Source organism: Lotus japonicus, chromosome 6 (genome assembly GCF_012489685.1).
Source record: "Lotus japonicus ecotype B-129 chromosome 6, LjGifu_v1.2".
NCBI lineage: Eukaryota > Viridiplantae > Streptophyta > Magnoliopsida > Fabales > Fabaceae > Lotus > Lotus japonicus.
Genome location: NC_080046.1, coordinates 53,253,345 through 53,276,317, shown reverse-complemented (window position 1 = coordinate 53,276,317; position 22,973 = coordinate 53,253,345). Strand labels below are relative to the sequence as shown.

The 22,973-nt window shown below is 36.2% G+C and overlaps 5 protein-coding genes across 7 annotated transcripts; 2 read left to right on the top strand and 3 right to left on the bottom strand.

Annotated features, from left to right (window-relative positions):
- Positions 1–579: 579 nt before the first annotated feature.
- Positions 580–3,519, bottom strand: LOC130726078 (uncharacterized). Of its 2 annotated transcripts, none has more exons than XR_009014705.1 (6): positions 3,056–3,516; positions 2,568–2,713; positions 1,845–1,918; positions 1,574–1,732; positions 1,387–1,468; positions 580–1,002 (listed from the first exon to the last, which is right to left on the bottom strand). XR_009014705.1 is itself a non-coding variant. In XM_057577300.1 (6 exons), the coding sequence occupies exons 1-4, from the start codon at positions 3,327–3,329 to the stop codon at positions 1,715–1,717; spliced, it is 402 nt and encodes a 133-aa protein (XP_057433283.1). In that variant the 5' UTR covers positions 3,330–3,519; the 3' UTR covers positions 580–1,002; positions 1,387–1,468; positions 1,574–1,714. The 2 variants fall into 2 exon arrangements, 1 of the variants encoding a protein (XP_057433283.1); XM_057577300.1 differs by having other exon boundaries at positions 2,678–2,713; positions 3,056–3,519.
- Positions 3,520–4,814: 1,295 nt separating this feature from the next.
- Positions 4,815–9,196, top strand: LOC130723745 (mechanosensitive ion channel protein 10-like). The gene is made up of 5 exons (XM_057574869.1): positions 4,815–6,633; positions 6,735–6,858; positions 7,206–7,499; positions 7,570–7,772; positions 8,375–9,196. Exons 1-5 carry the CDS (start codon positions 5,213–5,215, stop codon positions 8,652–8,654), a joined length of 2,322 nt encoding a protein of 773 aa, XP_057430852.1. The 5' UTR covers positions 4,815–5,212; the 3' UTR covers positions 8,655–9,196.
- Positions 9,197–10,087: 891 nt separating this feature from the next.
- LOC130723057 (uncharacterized) lies at positions 10,088–10,733 on the top strand. Its single transcript, XM_057573979.1, has one exon. The coding sequence runs from the start codon at positions 10,207–10,209 to the stop codon at positions 10,564–10,566; it is 360 nt and encodes a 119-aa protein (XP_057429962.1). The 5' UTR covers positions 10,088–10,206; the 3' UTR covers positions 10,567–10,733.
- Positions 10,734–10,888: 155 nt separating this feature from the next.
- On the bottom strand, positions 10,889–13,879 carry LOC130723056 (replication protein A 70 kDa DNA-binding subunit A-like). Its single transcript, XM_057573978.1, has 2 exons — positions 13,441–13,879; positions 10,889–12,740 (listed from the first exon to the last, which is right to left on the bottom strand). The coding sequence occupies exons 1-2, from the start codon at positions 13,713–13,715 to the stop codon at positions 11,138–11,140; spliced, it is 1,878 nt and encodes a 625-aa protein (XP_057429961.1). The 5' UTR covers positions 13,716–13,879; the 3' UTR covers positions 10,889–11,137.
- A 6,326-nt stretch (positions 13,880–20,205) lies between these two features.
- Positions 20,206–22,740, bottom strand: LOC130726497 (protein ELF4-LIKE 4-like). Of its 2 annotated transcripts, none has more exons than XM_057577774.1 (2): positions 22,539–22,740; positions 20,206–20,985 (listed from the first exon to the last, which is right to left on the bottom strand). In XM_057577774.1, exon 2 carries the CDS (start codon positions 20,921–20,923, stop codon positions 20,573–20,575), a length of 351 nt encoding a protein of 116 aa, XP_057433757.1. In that variant the 5' UTR covers positions 20,924–20,985; positions 22,539–22,740; the 3' UTR covers positions 20,206–20,572. The 2 variants fall into 2 exon arrangements, with proteins under 2 accessions (XP_057433757.1, XP_057433758.1); XM_057577775.1 differs by lacking the exon at positions 22,539–22,740 and adding an exon at positions 21,167–22,460.
- Positions 22,741–22,973: the final 233 nt, after the last annotated feature.

The following is a 22,973-nucleotide window of genomic DNA, read 5'->3' as shown; positions in this document are numbered from 1 at the left end:
TACAAATCCTCTTCAACAAATGAATAATGTTTAGTTGACATACCAATTCTATCTCCATCTTGTGAGATTATGTAGAAATAAGAGAGAAATAAATGATATGATTTGTGATGTGACAGGGAAATGCAGAGAGAGATAGGAAGAAAAAATGTGAAAATGAGATGGAAGAGAAAGTGATGTGTGTATATATCATTACTCAGTTTGAGTTATGTCGGATTAAATTAGTTTAACTTTATCGCCATATGTTGGTTAAGTGAAAGACAAGCTAGATATTTGTAAGGGTGTTGATAAAATGAGTGTGAAAGTACTTCATAAATACAATGGAAGCTGAAGCTTTCACATTAAATGCAACTAGACTACAACCCGCGCGTTGCGCGGGCGAATACGACTAACTAAATGTGTAGTGTATCTGCGTATAAATATTTCTTATATTATTGGTGGTTGTTAAGACATACAAAGTGGTTGCCTATATTTCGTGCATTATTGGAGTTTATGTATTATTGAGTTTTTTTTTTTCAATTCACTGATGAGTGGTTATTGTCAAATTTAATGTAACCATTATTTTGAACTAAGAGCATGATGTAATTAAAATAAGCTTTTGATTTTCAAATAAAATAGTCAAATACATGATATTAATTGTAGGAAATGAAATATAAGCTACATAAGGAATTACTCTCTATTTTTTTTGTCTTGTTAATCTTTTTGGCTTCCTTGTGGTGTTTGTATTTCTAACTGTGGTTCTCTTAGATGTGTTTGTCCTCAAGGTTTGAATCAAAATTTGTTCTTCATCTGCTGAAGTAATGTCATTTGTGCCGTTGATTTCTTCTTGATCAAATGATGCACGTTGTCTCGGCTTTTCCGATGGTAGCTTTTTTTTTCTTTTTAAACACCAAAGGTTCTTCTTCATCCGATGATATTTGTTGTGAGCAAATATTGAATAGCCAAGCCTGAGCTAGAACTTGTGGTTTTGAGCATGTAACACGTCACTCTAACAAAGAACTTTCACTAAACATAAAGAGTAAAAAAAAAAGTTGGAGGTTAGATCACTTAGATGTATCTCCACACCAAAATTAATGTATGAATAAGAGTGTGACATGTGCATTTGTTTACTCTTAAATCATAAGGAAGGTTTCAGAAGGATTAATTCAAAGTTACTTTGCTTTTTGTAAGCCCTTTCAATGACTTTTTCCTCAATCGTATACTGTGCAATTACCATGATGGCATGATATGAGATATTGACACAAAATGAAAGCAGGAAATAGGAGGCACCAGCACTTTAAAATAGTTGTCCTTTTGGATTCCTTCAATACTTAAATCTTTGAATTATATTATTCATGTACAGTGATTGTATCCATACTTCTAGATAGAATTATAATATTAGAAACATACCTAATAATGAGCAGAATATGTAAACTTCAACTTCTTTCTTCTGGCCAATCCTATGAGCCTGATCTTGAGCTTATAGGTCAACCTGTTGGTTCTCGTTTTAACACCACCAATTATGAACGAACAATTAGTTGTGTACATAAGGCAGTAATCTAAATCGGAAGGGTGCTAACATAAGTGAAATTCTCACCGGTCACTGTCATAAAGAATGTCAATGTCTGCAGTAGCAAGATTAATGGCAACAAAAACAGCAATGGAAGCATGACGATGTTCTCCATCAATATTGTCTTCTATGCGGGAATGTTGGTATCCTTGAAACATTAAATAATCTTCAAGTATATCTAACAGCCTAGTCATATGAAGAAGAGATATAAAATAAGCTAGAATTGAAACAAATACAGCAGGAAAAATAAGTTATTGACAGCCATTTGAAAGGATTCTAATTCTTATATAGAACCGACCTGTGTAAATTTAAGTGCCCTGGAATCCCGTTCCTTTAGTTTGGAAAGTAATTTATCCAGTAGAACCATTTTACCTGCAAATAGGATATTTTTAGAAATAGATGCAAATTTAAGATGTTATTAATCAGTTTAAAATGACTTCTGATGTATGTCTAGATATAAATTAAATTTAGCAGCATTTGTAATGAGATGATCTCATGGTGTAGGGAGGACCAGGTTCAGCACCTCGGAAGAGATATGAATATTGATTACAACTTGGCATCTGCGCAACTAAAAGCAAAGGGGGAATGTATTGTTCTGCCTATTATAAATAGTAATATATGATTAAAATCTGAACCTATGATTATGATGGACATCATATGAAATATTTAATAATAGCATCCAATATCAGTTCAACTTCTAATGAGAAGCATTTTGACCACAATCAGATCAGGGAGCCCTTGATTAGTTGCTATTTTCCATTTGTGAGGGTAAGTTAAAACTACTCTTACAACAGATTATTTAGATAAAGAAATTAATCTTTAGTTCATGCTGGAGTGGTATTAATTGCTCTCAAATGATGTAGAGTGCAAGTAGAGGACCAAATATTTATTAAGAAACAAAAGCTTGAGCCGTGCTAATAGGGAAATGGTGTCATGGGTAAATATCATGCATAAGACAAATGAAACAGAGCAAGATTTGCAATCTAAATTTCTCAAATGGCAAAGGACACAAATAACATACCAGGTGAGATATAACATAGAAGAAGCTAAGTTTGACCAAAATGTTGAGAGAACTTATAAGGTCCAAAGCATAGTGATTCATATAAAGGCAGAAACATTAATTTCCCAAACCTTTCTCCCATCTTGTAAAAATGTTGTTTCTGCAACCTGCAGCAAATATAGTTTTTCAATAATACAGAAAAAATTTAGTCTTGGTTAGTACCTATTTTCATTTATAAAGTACCATGCCATGACAGGATAACATGAATAAAGCACAGATATTTGATCAATCCTCCTCACTGCCTCTTTTAGTGATAGATCAATATTTACTTTTATGTAGATGTAGGTAATGATCGACATAATCCCAATTTACTAAAGGACTTGGATGACTAAAGGGAAAACTGCAATTTTTACAAGTAAAATATGTTCCCTCAATCCAGCAGCTGTATTGTATCCTAGTAAGATGAAACAAAACAAAAATAAGAATTGAAAATGAAGGGGAAAGATTACCTTTGTCTCCGTCGTTTCCATGATATCCATCGAAGTTGGACTCTGATATTGCTCCTGGAGCAATTGGCCATCGAAAATTGACAGCGGCGGGGTGCTGGGCACAGCGAAATAGACGTAGTTCCCGAACACTAACTGACGGGAGGGGAAGCGAAAGAAGAAGGATTGTGTTGGAATTAACGTTGTCACCGTTGACATAGTCGCGGGAGAAGGGAGAAGAGTCTGCGTCGCTTCCTCGTCCGTTGTCAGGAAAAGGGGGCAGCCATGGTTGATTCATGAAGCCTGTATCACGGGAGGAAGAAGTGGCTGTGTCGCCATCGTCGTAGTTGCAGGCTGACGAACCGTGAGATTCTCGACCAAGAGGATTGGGGAAGATGAAAATAAGGTTTTTACGGGGTTGATCTGTAGTTCTATTTTGTGTCTGTATCGATCTTCTATTATGTGTCTGTGTGGATCTCTAGCTCTGTTCCATCCTTAGAAATTACATTATGACACGTCATTAAAATTGCTGATGTGGGTACTTTTGTTAGAGGAATAGACGTTGATGTGGCGGCGTCACATTGCGCGCTTGAGCATTACTATATTATAATAGATGTTCTATGTGTTTCTATGTTTTTCCTTTTTTGAAAACTGCGGTAACGTGAGTGAATATGTATCCAAACATGCTTTAAGTTGAAAGATAATATCATAGAGCATGTTTGATTTTAGATTGAAAGCACGTTCATTTAACTTTGGAAAGTGAGATCTCACTTATTCACGCGAAGAGCAATGAAACTAGATCAATCGGCAACCTAGTGTCCTATCTATTATAGATATATATGATAAGAATTAGGGTTCATGCTTAATGACCCCCTCCATTAGTCAGTTGACCTCGGTTGACCTCGGTTGACCGTGATCCCTTCTTAAGTGAAGTTGGGGAGATGAATTGGTTGTTTCCTTCAATGAGATCATTATGCAATTGTAGACTCGATCAATCAATTGGGCCAAAATTCTGGACGACAAACCCCCCTCCCCCCGCCGCAAAACATGAAAGCGAGAATTTTGATTGGTTAAAGTTGAATGTGATTGGATGTTAAAGTAATGATGCCCATTATTTGTGGAGAAAATACTAGTGTGTGTGCAAGATATTCTCCATAGTCAATTATAACACTACTAAGAACCTACTCACAAAATGAGATGACTTTTTTTATTGATAAAAAATGGTAAAACAGAGAGAAAATGTCTCTTATTATCGAGTCTAGAGTGAGTGGCACGCTAGGGGAGTGATGATATATACAAACTTAACTTTCTCTTCCATCTCATTTCCATCTATTTTTCTTTCTATCTCTCTCTCTCTGCATTTCCTGTCAAATCACAAATCATATCATTCATTTCTCTCTCATTCCTACTTAATCTCATAAGGTGGAGGTGGAATTGGTATGCTAACTTAACATTATTCCACGTTAAGGAGGCCAGCAGAAACTCATCAATTGATAAGAGCACCGAATAATTTCCTCAATGAGGATTATCCAATTTTACTAAATGACAAAGACAATTTAAACTCTCAACATATGAGAATGAGAATGTAAAAGTTAAACTCACGCCAATCTCAATTTATGCTAAACTAAGTTTGCAACGTGAAGACTTAGTTCTCATCCCACATGGCTAAATAGTATACTAATATCAGTATGTCATGTCAATCTCCATTGCTTTTAGTCAATATTTTTCATAAATTCTTACTATTTTATAATAGAACATTGTTCACATTCTCCTTTTTTATTTCCAACTAAAAGGGTGCACTCTGCAATTTCAATGGCACCGCATTAACACCATTTCAGTCTTGTTTGTCGGTCACTGTCAGAAATAATCACCTTCATCTGCCATTCAAATGAACTTCAAACATGCACAAACAAAACCACGTTTCTCAATTGGAAACATATCTTTGTCTACTTTCCTCTTTCTGCATCTTCCAACATTTTCTTCTTTCGAAAAAAAACCAAAAAAATCTACTGTCTGATACTCATAAATTCCCAACCAAGCAAAGAATCTAGTATACAAACTTGTAGGGTCTTCACAGATTCTTGGAATGTTTCAAACTTTCCGGATAAGGGTAATCATTGTTCTGCTGATTGAAATCTAAGGACTAGCATTTGGAGAATCTAGAAAGCATTCCAACTTGTCATGGAAGAAGAACAAGAAGGAGTGGTAGACAAGAAAAGGACAAAGAACGAGGTTGTTCTCCGCATTTCGGACACCGAAGATGCAGCTTTGTATGCTCGTAGAGAATCTAGAGGGTCTCCAGTTGCTGAAAGCACTTCTTCTTACTCTCCTCAGCTCAATACCCAGATGGGTACTTCACCAACAAAAGGGTTCAGAGATTCTCAAGTTGAGCTTGAGAATCTCAGAAGCAGGGGTCAAGTTTCCACTGAGTTGGTGACAACCACACGCAGCTTTTTGGGTCGGTCGGAGTTTTCGAAACCAAAGTCCAGAATGGTGGAACCACCATGTCCCAGAGATGTGAGCTTTGTGGAAGAGAAGACTCAGATTATTAAGAGTTCCAATTCATCTGTAAGGAGTTCTCCTAACAAGAAGGTTTCAGGTACTTCTCCAAGGGATGTTGCTGATGGAACTGTTGTCACTCCAAGAACTCCATTGATTGGGACTCCAAGGGAAGAAGAGGAAGATGATGATGAAGAAGTGTACAAGATTGCACATGTTGAAGTGAGTAAGAGAACTGGTAAGAAATGGAAACTTATGGCCTGCACTGAGTTATCTGTTTTTGTTTGCATTCTGGGATTTTTTATTGCAAGCTTGTTGGTCCATAAGTTGCAACATAAGCAAATTTGGGGTTTGGAGCTCTGGAAATTGTGTGTGTTGGCTTTGGTTGTCATCTGTGGTAGACTGGTTACTGAGTGGTTTATGAATGTTCTGGTTTTCTTGATGGAAAGGAACTTCTTGTTTAAGAAGAAAGTTTTGTACTTTGTTTATGGTGTGAAGAAGAGTGTTCAGGCCTTTTTATGGTTAAGTTTGGTTCTTTTGGCATGGGGTCTACTCTTGGAACATGGAGTCAAGAGAACCAGAAAAGTTAAAAGGATTCTTAATTATATTACTAGGGCCCTTGCCTCTGGTCTTATTGGAGCAGCTATATGGTTAGCAAAAACATTTTTGATAAAGCTGTTATCTTCAAAATTCCAATCTACTAGGTTTTTTGACAGGGTACAAGAATCAATCTTTCACCAATACATTCTCAGGACTCTTTCTGGGCCACCTTTGATGGAGATGGCTGAAACAGTAGGCAAGAGTTCAAGTAGTGGCAGACTCAGTTTTAAGACCATGGTTAGAGAGAATAAGAATGAAGGGAAGAAAGAACAAGTCATTGATGTAGATAGGCTCAAGAAAATGAAACAAGAGAAAGTTTCTGCTTGGACCATGAAAGGATTGATTAATGTGATCAGGAGCTCTGGGCTGTCTACCATCTCCTATACACCAGGGAGTGTTGATGAAGATGAGAGTGACCAGATAGATAATGAAATTACAAGTGAGTGGGAAGCGAAGGCTGCTGCTTATCGAATCTTCAAGAATGTAGCCAAGCCAGGAAACAAGTAAGTGTGTGTTTGGATACCAGTTGAGTGAACATTTTTCAGATTCTATTTTTTTTATTTGGAATTACTTCTTATTCTCATTAAACCCTCAAATTTACTAGGTACATTGAGAAGGAAGACCTCTTGCGCTTCATGAAAATTGAAGAAGTGGAAAGTGTTCTTCCCCTATTTGAAGGGGCAGTTGAGACTGGAAGAATTAAGAGGAAGTCTCTAAAGAACTGGCTGGTAAAACTTCTTATAATACTCTAAATTTCTTTACTTTTATCAGAAGCTCTAGACTATGCTTATTGAGCATTCACTTTATCCTAAGAATTAGTGACAATATATCAGGTTCCAATTTGTTTCTTTTAATTCTTGCTGCCCTGAAATTTATGGAACATGTAGATAATTATAATGATCCAAAAGATAGTTTAATCCAAGAGGGATTTGTCAAATCCACTACACATGGCCTAGCACATATAGATATCCTTGACATCATGCATATGTTTTTCTTACAACTATCAAGTGATTAGTATTACTCAGTTCATGTGACAAGCATGATACTCACAATCACATATTTTTCTTGTTTGCAGGTGAAAGTCTACTTTGAACGCAGATCATTGGTACATTCACTAAATGATACCAATACAGCCGTTGATGACTTGAATAAGCTTGCTTCTGTAGTTGTCCTTGTTGTGATCCTTATTGTGTGGTTACTTCTAATGGGATTCTTAACAACCCAAGTTCTTGTCTTCATTTCCTCCCAGCTTTTACTTGTGGTGTTTATTTTTGGCAACACAGCTAAGACTGTATTTGAAGCTATTATATTTGTTTTTGTGATGCACCCGTATGATGTTGGTGATCGCTGTGTCATTGATGGTGTTCAGGTAATTTTCAACTCTAACAGCTCTCTTAACTTCAACATGAAAAGATGTATCTAACTGAAACCTTTCACAGATGATTGTAGAAGAGATGAACATACTGTCAACAGTCTTTTTGAGATATGACAATGAAAAGATATTTTACCCAAATTCAGTTTTGTCAACCAAGCCAATCAGTAACTTCTACAGGAGTCCAGAAATGAGTGATTCGGTCGAATTTGCTGTTGATGTTTCAACTTCAATAGAAAAGATTGGAGCTTTAAAGGCTAAGTTAAAAGCGTATGTTTTTACTATGCTCTAGCTCCAATTTTTACACTTAGTTGGATTTATTATGACTTTCTCCCATTTGCAAAGTAATTTAGTTCAATTATTCCTTGAATCAGAGTTTAATTAAAAAACAATACTTCTGTTATCTATATCCTTGAATGAGTTCTAGTAAAAAAAAGGTGGGGTGATATGGATTTGAAACCCGTAGTAGACCTAGATGGTTACTTTTTTTCTTAGAATCAATTCTGAAACTCAAAAGCTACTCAAACAAGCTTATCCTCAAAACTGATCCTGACTTTAAAATCAGTTGTAGAAGAATTTTCAAACATGCACTTAGTATACAATTACAATGCTTATGAATACCAGGTCTAAATTCATGATCTTTCTTTTTATTGGTATGGAGCAGAACTGCAGAAGATTGAACATCAGTTTTTACTTTTCTGGTATAGTTTATTACTTATACATCTTTTGGTGTTGTTTGTTTAACAAACATAGGTATGTGACCACCTGTACAAAACTGGTTTTGCTATGTGCTGGAGTTGACTGATTTGTTTATACATTATCTTCATTTTTGTTCTGTATTTCAACTTGATATGTTTGTATAAAATTTTCAGATACTTGGATAGTAAGCCTCAACACTGGCGTCCGAACCACAGTGTAATTGTTAAGGATATTGAGAACGTAAACAAGATGAAAATGGGTCTATATGTTACTCACACCATCAATTTTCAGAATTATGGGGATAAGAACAGCCGAAGATCTGATTTAGTCCTGGAGTTAAAGAAAAGTCTTGAAGATCTCAGTATTAAATATCATCTGCTGCCACAAGAGGTTCATCTCAGTAAAGTAAAATCCGAAGACTCAATGGTGCGAATAGAAAGAGCTTCAAGATGAAGAGTTCAAGGATGACCTTTCATCATGGTTCATCTCAGTTATGCAGCATTAGTCCTTGACTCATAGTTTCTCCCAATATCATTCCAGTATTGAATTGTGAAAATTTGAGATCAAAGATGGTGTGACTAACTAATGATGTGGTTATTTGGATACCGGTTGAATGCAACATGAACGGAGTTTCATCACATTAAATAAGAAGAGTTCTGTTCAATTTTTATCTTGAACTGAGTGCTAATGTCCGTCTGAAGTGGTGCAAACGGGTAAACATAGCCGAGTTGCAAGAAAAAAAGTGCATCTAGTTTATGCACTCATTGTGCTTTTGTTTTAAGTTAATGAGCTCATAGGGGCCAAGAAAAATGGAGTTTAATGGCATTGTTTAGTAATGAGGACTGCATCATGAGGTTCCTTTGTTTACTTTCTTAAATGAACAAAATTTGTGTCATTCTTTTTGTACTCTTGTAAAATCAGCAGGTCTCAACTTGCAAATTGCATAAAGAATGCTAGTTGCCAAATAATAAAGAAAAGGGCATTAAAAAAAAAAAGGAATGGTGGTGCAGACAGAAGTTCAAAGTTTAAGCACATGATTTATTTTTCTTCGTATTTTATGTTTGTTAGTTCAAAGTTTAAGCACGTGACGTGTATTAGTTACAAAGAATCACGAGGAGAGAAAAGGTTTGATGATGGGGGCAAAGGGTCAAATAGAAATAAATATTGAGCCATGTGTGTTGTAATATAAGATGAGAATCATGAAGATCTACTTTGTTGTGTAAGCATTTAGGTGATTATCGATTGGCAATTTGGCTTCACTATTTCCGTTGAAATGGAGATGGTGAGAATTGGTTGGCTTTTATTTATGTTTACTCGTGCTCGTGAGTTGACATATTAAGTATTTCAGTTGCTGCTGCTTGATAATTTTGGATGATGTTGATACAAAATATATTTTCTAACAAAACTATATAATTTTTTATCAATGTAACATTCATTAATAAAAGAAAGTCCAGAGGCTGAAACTATATATTACTCTGAGAGGAACTTTAGAAAGTAAAGTAAGTCCCGACAACCATTTTAGTGATTACCTACTTTGTGGGAGTAAGTTTTATTACTGTGAGTGGTATATTGTTGACGAATTTGGTTCCTCTAAGAGAAACTTTAGAAAGTAAAGTAAGTCCCGACAACCATTTTAGTGATTACCTATTTTCAAAAGTTATTAAAGCAACTCAATCAATAGTTGTGATTACTTGCTTTATCCTATAAAGTGAATAGGAAAAACAAAAGACTACCGAAAATAATGACCCAATTGAGGACCTCAGACTAAAATTTCAGCACAATGAGTGATGACTGGACCCATGAGATAACCTTATCCATCCATTTCCAATGGGGAAGCTACCACATCAGATAGATGTAATATGCCTAAATTTTCCACCTCTCATTCCACTCTGCATCCACCACGTTTCCCACAAAACAACACACCAAACTCATTTCCTAATTATTCAGAGAAAAGCTTCAAGCAAATAAACTAGCAGGGGAAGAAGAAATAACCCATAGAAAAGGGATGGCTTCCACTTCTGCAGTTTCAATGGCAATGCCACTAACTCACGCCAGCCAGCAGAGGGTGGTGCCAACCTCTGAGGCATTCTTCAAGCCAATGCATCTTCGGTCCTCAAGGGCTGCAGCAGCATCAAAATCAAGTGGAAGGTTTCAAGTCAGGGCCTCCATGAAGGAGAAAGTTGTGACAGGGCTCACAGCAGCTGCAATGACCGCCTCAATGATGGTTCCTGATGTGGCTGAAGCTGCCGTTTCACCGTCTCTCAAGAACTTCTTGCTCAGCATCGCGGCTGGTGGAGTTGTGCTTGTAGTCATTATTGGTGCTGTGGTTGGTGTTTCCAATTTCGATCCCGTCAAGCGAGGCTGATGAAATTCTGCAGGGCTGGCCTTGATTTTTTTTTTTCTTATTGTGATACATATCTGTAATGTTCTTCAGAAATGAAGTGAACTTTCTGTTGTGTCCAGTAATATGTGACTAATAACCCCACTTGAGAGCAAGTTTTCAATTCTTAAAATGTTATCTTCGTTTTGGCACATCACAGAAATAGATTAGTTACATGTTTCTGCTCTACGGGAACAAAATTAATAAGCAGACCTATGATAGATTACATTTTGAATCCAACACTATGGAAATTCATGGAATATGAAATATCAACATAGCTGACAAAAAATCAGAACGAATCAGAGAGTAAGCAGAATAATAGTAGATAAATTGAGAATAGTGTGTGATCATACAGAAATATTAGTTACCACTGGGAGGAACGAAATATCCTATGTAAACGCTCGCTTAAAAGTGTTATAGATCCTCCTGTGTGATATGAAAGAATACTACACCAAAAAAGAAATGGAAAAGCTAATGACTGTTTCTATGCAAAGCTTGTAAACTAATACTAATAGGCATGATCGTTGCATGAAATTACACTTGAACCACATTACAATCACTGCCTACAAAATTTGGAAATCAAATCAAGCATGTATCTACTCTCTGAAGAATAATTCACCTGATCTGCCTTGACCACTGTAATCTTCACCTTCTGTTCGTCACCATATAATTCCTCTTTTATTTTCAGCTTGAATACAAAATGGTTGAAGAGTTTACTCTTGATTATTTCTCCAAACCTGTCGTCATCCTGCTCTTCATTTTTCAAGAAGTACAACTCCTTTGCGGAGCACCCCATAATCTCTTCCCCTGCTTCCTGGAAAGCAGTTACCCAAGTTAATCCTGTGTGATCCAGGATTTGAGCTTGGAGAAGGTACCGGTAGTCACACTCCTCAAACTCTTGGTTGCATCTATCACATTGCCAACTCATGTTCCCTGACCTAGTTACTTTCTTACTGCACTGTCGATCTCCAATCATCAGAGGGCAAGCTGTGTAACAAAATGTATCAGTCTTCATGAATGATATGGTCGCCCTGACTGTTATCCAGTCTGGCTTGTCTGACCGTCCCAGACCTTCATCTTTGATCTGAGACACAGTTTTGCGTATCTCATTCTTTGGTCCTCCAGGAATGAAGTCCTTAGAAATTGATAAAGAAGCAGAATCTTTTCCAACTTGATCAAACCAATCTCTTAAGCTATGAGCCTCAGGGAAATCTGGATTAATGAAAAGCTGTGTAGTAGAAATAGAACCAATAGACTTGCCACTGAAGTCACTAACCTTCCCAGCTTTGACTGCCAAAATGGGGAAAACCCCAGCATCTACCATCTCTTGAAGCCTTTGTCCTTCCCTATTGCAGAATTCACCCCAAAGTGTTAACTCAACACTCCTGCCTGAACTATCTTTTAGATTCAAAACTCTTCTCTGAGTTTCCATTCCATTCTTCCTCAAGATGGGAACTGAAGGATTCACAGAAGTCACTACCCCGATAACATCAAGGATGGAGTTACTGTCAGTATTTTCAATGTCACTTATCGGCCTGAAGGAGAACTGCTGTCTAGGTATAGAACCATCCTCATCTGGGCAAAGCTCAACAGTTGAATTTGAATCCAAAAAAATTTCCCATTCATTCTTCAAATGGTTGAAATTCTTCTGTGCAGGTTTCAAGCTACCTCTGGATATCAAGTAAACTTTACCAGCCTCAATTGAATCATAGAAGCGATCAACTACAGAATTAAAGCATGTTACTCGTATTTCACCTCCATCAGAATCAAGAAGATCAAACGAGAAGACTTTCCCATCTCCACGAGCATTATTATAGCGGCGCAGATCCCCTTTAGCTGTTACCCTTGCCTTGATAGCCCACCTACCTTGATAAGGATTTAAAGCAGCAATAGGAATGACGCGTGCCGGTGCCTCATTTTTCACAATCGCACCACGACCTTTGTAAACAGGAGGTGGTTGGTATGCCGGTTGAACCGTTGGTCTGAAATTCTGCACATTATGACTTGCATTCTTAGCAGCCAAATTATTACCACTACTCCTGGGCAAATTCTCCGCAGCATTTCTCAAAATTGGTAAATCAGAATTCATAAATGACTTCGGGTTCCCAATGATCTCGCAATCCAGAATTATAGTTTCCATGTTAAGCACCACAATAATCCTGTACCATGACAAACAAACACAAAATAACCTAAATTAGTTTCACATGAAAAACCTGAAGTTGAAGATGCTGCATTCCATTTGCAACAAGTTTTTTACTCTAACATCTATATGCTCAGATTTAGCATTTCTACAATAAGGATACAACAACAACAACAACAACAACAACAACAAAAGTCTTATTCCACTAAGTGAGGTCGGCTATCTGTATCACACGGTGCTTTTTTTTTATAGGCAAATGTTAGTTGTCACTAATGTTAGAAAATTAGTCCTCCCCAGGGTTCGAAGCCTTCACCCTTCACCCTTCATCCCACCCAACCCTTGTGTCCCTAGCTCTTACCACTTGAGTTATCTTTCAGGGACCTGTATCACACGATGCTATTGCGCTCGGTCAAAAACAAAAATTTGAGGGATATTATTGACTATGAGGTTGCATTTATTAACATTTCTATCTTGCCTACCTCTACCCATCTTCACATAACACTTCACTTGACTAAAAAACATGTTATCTTCCAATGAAGCTACAAGAATTCACTTTTTCCCTAAAAACTATGCCCATTTTGCTGAATCATTAGGAATCAAAAAATATATATTCTAGGTTTAAATATTTGCTTCAGTAAATTGAATTTCAACCGAGAAATTGCAGAAATTGCTGGAATGAAAAATTAGGTTTCTAAAAGAGGAGAGGGAGAGAGAGATACTTGCGATTCTGGAGAGTAGAGCATATATAATCGATAAGCTGAACGACGGAACCCTTCTTCACTCGGCCGTTTCGGACATGGTCATTGAGCTGAGCGGCGAGCATGGCTTGGTGAGACGAAACGGCGTCAGAGAGCACAACACGGTACCTCTGCTGCTGCTGAGAGTTGTTGCCGCCGGAGACTAAGGCAACGTCGAGAACCTGGACTAGCGGCTTCGCGTTCACGTCGCCGCCGATAATCGTCGGAATCGCGTTCGCCGTCAGATTCACCGACATCGTGCTTCTGGTTCTCGATTCCGAAGCAAACTCTGGAATGAAGAGAAAAAGAGAGCGAAAATTCGAGAACGGTTTCGCGGGCTGAACCGATAGATAAACCGGAACGGTTGGCGGGTCGGTGGAACAAACGGGTTAATAATTTTGATTCTGTGCAAAAATCATAATTATCATTTGCACCTATGAAATGGTTCATTTAAATATTTAATACTATGGTTTAAATTAAGGGTTAGTTCTTCTTCTCACCAAAACATTTCATAAATCCAGCCACCATGTGAAACTCAATCACCACCATCCAACCATGATTCATCCCCCATTCCCCCTCACTCTCTCCTTCACCTCACCTCCATGGCCACACTCCTTCTCTTGGGGAGTATCCCTTAATCTCATCTTTCTTTTTCTAAAACAAAACAGAAACCCCCGCTCTCTTTGACGCGAAACAATACCGCCGTCTGAGAGAGAAAGAAGCGGTGAAGAGAAATCGATGAGGGAGGGTGATGATAGAGATGGTGGCTCCATGGTGTAGAGCGGATGATCATGTCCATATGGACAAATCGAGTCCATCCACGACAAGAGGATGTTTGATTGATCAAGACATGCTTCATCTTCCTTAAAAACTCAGTTTCTTCGGGACTCGCAGACTAAATGAAAGATTGCTCGAGTCCATCAATTCGATTGAGCCATTTGATTAGATTAACTTGGACTCGACATCACAACCATGAGGATACAATTAAATGCAAAATGTTTACGAAAAGCTATTTAATTTAATTATGTGTGCGCGTTTGAGGTGAGTTGGAACATGACAATTATGATAGTGTACTCTAAGATTGTGAGATTAAAGCGTGAGTGTGAGATGAAGTCAAGCGACAGTTTTGTTCCCTCATTAAAGGGATAGTCTACCGTTAGAGACTTTGGACTGGATGATTAGGTCCCTACCGGAAGGTCAGGCTGCCCTCTTGGCGTTGATCGAGACAAATGAAGTCTAGATCTTACGTGCTAGAAGACCGAAGTGAAGGCTCACTCCACTCCGAAGACATCAAACCGTCAATGAGAAAGCAAGTCTGATCACGCACACAGTCAATGGTCAAGACCTCCGCTGACCAACGCAGCCTGGCATCAAGTCAGCTGACCATGTGATAAAGTGCTTCCCTGATGGGTGAGATTGGTTTGCAAGTTAACTGACACTGTAATGATTACGCTCCATTAACGGACATGATTGGTACACATGTCAACCATGTAATGAATGTGTCAATTAGGGTTTGGAGATCGACATGTTAATCTGTTCTAAAAGAGAGACCGCCCCTCTATGTAACTCATCTTCTAGACACTGAAATAACACTCCATACATTTTTCTTAGTCTTTTATGCTTCCAATCCCTTTGGAAGCCCTTACCAGAACAGAGAGTATAGGGTTTCAATGTATAAAGGAGTTTGAACAAATAAGTAAATACATGCTCAATTGTATTCTTAAAGGTAAGTTTGAATTGATTTGTTTTGTGTCTACTAGGGTTTCTCTCATGAACAAAATCATAATTTTCTTTTATTTTTCCTATCTCTATCTTATGTTGGGGTGTACTACACTTGCAGAGGTGTCAATGAATTAAATATCATTCAAATCAATGATCCTACTACATCCATCACATCCACTCTAAATAGTTCACGTGGTAAAAGAGTTGGAAAATGGATTGGGTGAGACCCCCATCCCATTAGGAGGCTCGCCCAGGGACGATCATGGGTATTGGAGCACGCACGTCAGAGGCGAGCAGTGTTTTTGACCGATCGCCATAGGGTGGTTACTAGTATGTAAGGGAGTTGGATCAAGCGTAGCAAGGCCCAACAAGCCCAATTAGCTTAGGAATTAGCACTCCTTATAAAAGGGAGTTTTGGTATCATGTAAATGGACTTTGACATCTATCTAAAGAGGATTAGACTATTACCTCACTCTTGCTCTACTAGAGTTTGAGACCTATATACTCTTATTAAATGTTCAATCCGAAACATAAAACATCACTCAAAGGTAGGGTTCGAACTCCTTGTAGGCGGAAAAATTTACCCCTTCCACCACCCTGACAAGATAATTTTTTTTGAATGATCCCACTAGCTAATGCAACGAACTATTGATCTTAGCCAGTTTGAAGTACAAAACAAGTAAAAAACTAAACAGCAAATTAAAGGGAATTAGGCCCGCCGACAAAATTAACTTATTGGAATACTAAGCGTGCATCTAAGGAGAAAACGACAAAGACTTTTGTTACCCTAATTGACAGGTGAAACATCACACTAAGACATGATCTTCATACAAGATTATCCAATATAGGCTCACTGAATTACCGCATTTAGGAAACGTTAATTTGAGTGTCACTATTCACCAATCAGAAAGCTATGTCAACATCATCAACATAAAGAAAAGAGAGAGTATGATAGCTTACTTAAAATTATCGTCAAATTATTACAAGTGTCATTTGGTCATAATCAAACATTTCAGGCATGGGGTGTGGATTATTATAGTCGGATTAATTAATGTAGGTTAAAAAGCATTTTTGGCCCCTGATGTTTTAAGTTTGTGCAAATTCTGCCCCTATCTATTTTTGTCGATGTTTCTACCCCTCATGTTTTCAAACAGTGCATCGTCTACCCCTCCGTCAGGGGTAGACGATGCACTGTTTGAAAACATGAGGGGTAGACGATGCACTGTTTGAAAACATGAAGGGTAGAAACATCGACAAAAATAGAGTAGGGGCAGAATTTGCACAAACTTAAAACATCAGGGGCCAAAAGTGCTTTTTAGCCATTAATGTAATAGGGTCCAAGTAATGATGTAGATATCAATAAGTTGCATTATTATATGTAAAAAAATTGCTTTGAAGGGGCAAACTAGAGTTGGCCTCCTTTCCAACCTATTTGCTGGAAATGTAAGGAACAAAGTGAAATAAAGGCAAAAGTAGATTCCCACTGCACATGTTATGTACTAGACAATGTTTAATTTGTCTTGGCTTGGGTAGGGACCAAGCTTGTTTTTTATATCTGATTTTATAGTCCATGATCATTACCTCAAATATTGCATGCATGTGATTTATTTCACACTGTTCCCCCACCTCCTCGTATCTCCTCCAAATAATGTATAGCTTAGAGACAGAGTATTGTATACCAAATGGATGTAAACCACTTAAAAGAGATAGAGAGAAATAAGATATGTAATAAATGTAATATGAGAGGAAGATAAAAGATTGAGAGAAAAAAATGTCCTAAAATTTATTTAATGGTACACGTGATCGTTAATACTCAATGTATAGCATTATATTCTTTCTCTCTTTATTTATACTTGGTTAGCTAACACCATAAGAAAGAAAGAAAATAATAGTGGTCATCTCACATTTTATAAATCGTAAGGAAATGATTGTTTCTTGCTTAATTTTTTTAATTTTATAAACTCATCACCAAAAGTGAAAAAACTTAAGCAAGAAACCAATTATTTCTTCACATTTATGTGAGGATTTATAAAAAATAAGACGACCTACTATTAACTTCTTCCTATTGTTATAGTGTTGGTTCATCAGAATCATGTTTTGACCTCTGCCTCCCCTTGCTTAATGAATGAAGTTTGTTTAAAAAAAAACAAGCGAAGAAAATCTATCTCTTTCATTGTTGTCTCTCCATTTTCGCTTAGTTTGCTCTACAAAGGGAGCATTAACTAGCAGCTGATAAGGTTTGACTAAATTATGTCAGAAAGATGTTATTGGTGCATCTATTCATTCTCCCTCATGTGGCCATTAAATAACCTTCTACAATAATAGGGTAAACATTTATTAGACTGTTTTAATGATGATCGAATGCATGTTTAGTTCCATGTCCAATCACCTCAAAATGATGTAAAATTTTATATGCTAAGTTGACACAATTGGTCACAAATTTCAGGTTTAATTCTCAGCACTTCATAGACCGAGATTTCAAACCCCTGCATTAACTAAAATTTCAATTGATCAGCAACTCTCCTAAGATTTGAACCCCAACTTTCATTTTATTTTAACAATCAAAATTTAAAAACTAAAACTATTTGCATTCTCTTGAAAGTAAATTTAGTATCCTGAATTTGAAAGATTTACATTTATAGTTCATTATTGTTTATATATATCATTCCATAAGTAATGATTTTTATACATTCACATTGTCACTCTCTCTCTCTCTCACTCATACTTTTTACCAATTTTATCTTCCTATTTCTACCTAGTCTTTTAATATTATAGCACTCATTTAATTTATCGTGCCTCTTTTAAGGATTGAATTTAGTGTGTGGACATGATTTTTTCTAATTACTAGGTTTGGTTGAAGTTTGAATGGTGAAAAAGAAAGAGAGGAGTGCATGGTACTCTTGGTTGGTGGAAGGGAAAGTCAGTCTTGAGGGAAAAAATTGTGGATTCCCTGACTTTTAAAATAACCATTTTTTCTTTTAATCTTGTATTCAGCCAACAAGAAGATGAACTGATGAAGTACTCATTATTTTGTTTATCTTCATTTTTTTTTCTCTTATTTTTGTAATACTCTTATTTTTTAAAGTTTATGTGTGTGTTTGGTTTAATCAAAAAGTTCTTATTGAGCTCATTTGGATGCCAAATCCTGAATTCCCATGATAAAAATGTGAAAGGGAAATTTTAGTGCACTCATCACGCTTTATTGAACTGAAAGTAAATTCTAAGGGAGTCTACCTTTTCTCACTTCTCATTATGTTTTTTCACATTCTAACAAGCTTGATTTTAGTGAATTGGACCCCGTTTGGAAGAGCTTATTTAAGCTTATCTGATAGCATAAGCGCTTATGTCAGTGTTTGAGAGAACTTATGCAAACAGCTTATGACCTACCATAAGCTGTTTTGAGCTTATTTTCATAAGCTATTCAGAATAGCTTATGAAAAAGAGCTTATGCTTATATATAGCTTATTTTCAATTTCTTTCAATAAACTTTTTAAAACATCTTATGAATAAGCGCTTATGTCATAAGCACTTTTGTAGTTAAGGAAAATGCCCTCTCCTTCAATGTGCAAAATCTAAACCAGAAACCGGCCATTTCCAGCGATAACTCATGTGGGGGCCTCTCTCCTAATATCAGTACACACCAGGCCCCCCAACAAAGACATGTGCTCAATCAGGGAGAGAGAGGAATCCAATCCAGAGAATTATCAACTAGAAGCTCTATGATAGAAGACATTTATTGCATCAAGAGAATAAAAAGGAGGAGCAAAATTGAAAAGTGAAGTAGAAAGAACATGAGAAAGAAGGGATAAGCATAGAGAAGTTCAGTTCCACCCCAAAAGATAACCTTTGGGTCCCTTGTGCATATTTTTTTTAAGCACTAGTATATATGTAATATTGAGACTAGACTGAGACAATCATGTTCGATTTGGATAAAATCACAATAACAATGAAACATTTTCTAATAAGTATTTAACGCAAATACATGTATATAAACTCAAATTTGAGAGCTTTGTTTAAGCCAATCTACGCGCTTAGTAGTTACTAGTTAGGTCACTTAAATGCATCTGCCTCCGGTCAGAGTAGTACTTTATTATAAGTTAATTTTCATAATACTTTACCAGCCAAAACAATACATTAGCTATAAATAAAGAAAATTCGCATAGTACACATATCTAAGTAAGATAAAAAGAAAATAGATAAAAATAATAAATATGAGATTTGATGAGTATTACAAAAAGAGAGTGAGAGACAGAGGGTAAAAATGAGTAATTATATTTTCACACCTTATTTTTGAAGTGTGGAGAGGTGGAGGAAGAGAGAGATAGGAAGAAATGGGAGAGAAAGTAACGATGTGATATGTGATTTGATTGATAGAGAAAAGAGAAATAAATAGAAATGAATGTGGAAAAAAAGTGGAGAGGTGTGTATATATCATTAGTCGGGTAAAAATGAATGTCTTCACTCTTTAGATGTCTCAATATCATTGCGAAAACATATAGTCAACAGCTCATAATCTCTCATCTGAGATTCTGTTTCTGTGGTGATGCGTGATTGGGAACCAAAAAGAAGATTTACCTAAAGCTGCTTTCTTACACCTGTTTCAGAGCATCTTCACACACATCTATCTGTATTCATGTATGTACTCTTCTCAGCTCTCACACCCACAATAAGGACACTAATGAGATAAAAATCAGGTATAGTTTTTTTTGGCAAAAGCTCTGCTTTCATGGGAATGAGGCTAAAACAGTATCTGCATTCACTTCTCAATTTCAGTTATTACCTTAAGTAAGAACTAGGAATAACATTTTGAGTTGAAAATCTAAAGAGAGTAAAAGTATCATGATGAAAAAGAACCTTTAGAAAAAGTTAATGGAAACTCAACCTTTACCTCATTCAATCTAGCTCATCAATGATCAAAGAAATCAGAAAAATGCTGATAAAAGAGAGAAAAGGGTCATCTGAAAATTACTTTCCATCACATTATAATCTAAGGGTAAAACCAAACTAAAACTTAAAAAAGCCTGATTTTCCTTTTGAACATGCTTGACTTTTATTAGATCCAAAATTACAAGGTTACAATGAGAGGAATCCGGGTACAAAATCAATATTTTTTTTTCATTGGACATATAAGAAGTAAGTGATGAACTAAAGAGAGACATGAGATACAAGAGAGAGCTTAAGTTACAGAATCTAATCTTGTTCTACGCATGCTGGGAAACTCTTCTACAATTGATTTTTTAAATCAAAACAATTCTGGAGAAAAGCTTCGGTGAGTAGTTTCTGTGGTTTAGAACTGATTTTGACGAGTGAGAAGCTGATCCAAATACAAGTTGTGAAGTTGTGATTCTCCACCACCAAGCAAAAGAATTAAGAAGACAAAGAAAGAAACTCTCTATGTAGGCCTGTTTCGCTTGTGGCAAGCTTTCCCATCTGATTTCACAGCACCACTTGAATCCCCCTCAGAATTAACATCAATGGATTTCGTGAAGGAACTTGAAAGATCTGCATACAAGTCAACCACTCTTCTTATGTTGTTGTTGAGCTCTTTAATAAGTCCCACATTCCTGTTAAGGTTGTCAGGGACCTTAGACTCATGATTCTGGTTTATCTCATTGATGAGAACCCTGTTCTGATCCAAGATGTTCTGTACTTGAACAAAGCTCTTCTGAAACGTATGCAACACCTTGCCATCAATCTGCTGTAGTATACCGTGTCCAACACCAGAGAATGTGTCATTCTCCATTAATTCTTCTCCCTTTTCTTTTTTTTGGAGTCAGAAGAAGCCAATTCAAGTCAGAACCAGCCCTGCATCATGACCACAAAGAAAGAAAGAAAGAAAGAAAGAGATGAGAGTTGAGATGAAGAAGAGAGATAACAAAGGATGAGAAAGCAGTTATACTAATATATACTTCTTTAAGGTATCCTTCAGATAATCATATTTAAGCCGACTAAGATGATTATAAACAGCAAAACTTTACTAGTCTACCTATCAATTATTTAAGAAAAACGCATTTACAAGAGTCGAATCTAAAATATCTTCTTTAACTATAACAATTTCATGTTAGCTGATCTGCGAGGTTTCCTCCACTTATATCTTTTCAAGCCGGACATAATCACTATAAACATAATCACTATAAACAGTAAGACTAACACCATTTAAATATTTAACACGGCAACATTCACATAATAACTTGTAATACCTCAGTTTAAGCTAATAAAATCAAATCAGTTGAAAAGTACTGTATACTACTGTAGTTAACTGTTGTTTTTTTTTCATTTCTTTTATAATTTATCCATAATCATATCCTCTTATCTGTACCGGCCTGCACTAACCACAACAGAGAGACAAAACGTGACCAGATTTGGAATTGTTTAAGGCATTTTGGGCAGATGAGACAAGCTCAGAAGTAGAAATCATGACCTCCATCAGTTCCTTTTTCAGAGGAATCAGACTAGAAGCATGGATTAGAATTAATGAATTATTATTGTTACTATTATTGTTATTATCATTATTATAATCATAATTCTTTTTTATTCTTTATAAGTTAGGAAAAGCAGATCCCGTTTCCATAAAAAGGAAACTTTTTTATTGTACTGAGGAAATAGCTACCTAAAACCACAGAGTTCCATAGAAGAATCTCAAATTATCCCCAAAAAAAGGTTTTTCCATTAAATAAATATCTCATTACCGACAGCAATGAGACAATTTTTTTGAGTCTTTAAATCACATTAAATGAGAGAAATCTCCTAACAAATTGTTTTCATATACACTACACAAAAATTAAATTTTCTACTAAATACTTTAGAAGTTCAACTATCTACACATTGTACTGAAGTTTTTTATCCTAAGAGATGATGCAGAGAAGAAAATGAGGCTATGAAGTGAAGGACAACAATCATTAACCTTTTCCACTCAAAATTACGGAAAGCAAAAAATGAAAAGAAGTAACCGTCCAAAATGCTTATTGACCAAATTCTGAGAACTATACGTTGAATAAAAGTATAAAACTAAGTATAATTATGAGAAACAGAGATTTGTAGAAGAAAAAAATGCAAACAGAAAAAGGAAAACCATTGGAGTTTGACGATTCAACGTATCTCAAATTGTATAGATCCTTTTGGTAATATTTTATTCGACATGGATAGAACAAGGAAACAGCACTGAAACAAGAAAAGCATGGTGCTCGCAGAATCAACGAATGAGCTAAAAAGAGGTTAAGAAACAAGTGCCAGCAAACAAAATTCTCTTTTTTGCAATATAGAAAGATTCAAAGAAACATTTTATCGAATAGTTTATTCACAATAATATTATGGTGTATGTGTGTATATTATATATATATATGAATTAAAAATCGTACCTTTTCAAGTGGGAACATTATATTTTGTGGAGAAGAGTGAGAATGAAAAAATGGAGACGAGGGAGAACCGAGGTGAGAGTGGAAATGGAATCTCCAGACCTGTCCTGTGAATTCTTCTGTGATTGAGAACAGGACAGACGAGAGAGAGAGAGAGGAACTGAAAACATGTAGATTTTGACAGTCACGCTCACGTTAGGACCCTCTTTGTGTCTTTAATATTTAGCAGTATTCTATATGATCTATATTATTGGTGATATGATGTATATTCATTTCCATTTCATTATCATTGTTTAATTTGGATACACTTACGTCACATAGATAAAGAATTGTGAATTTATAAAATGCCAAACAATACATTTCCCTTCCCAAAGAATGTTGTGCGCTCAATTCATGCAACGTAGATGTGAGAGTTGTGTTAGTGAGTGATATGTAAAT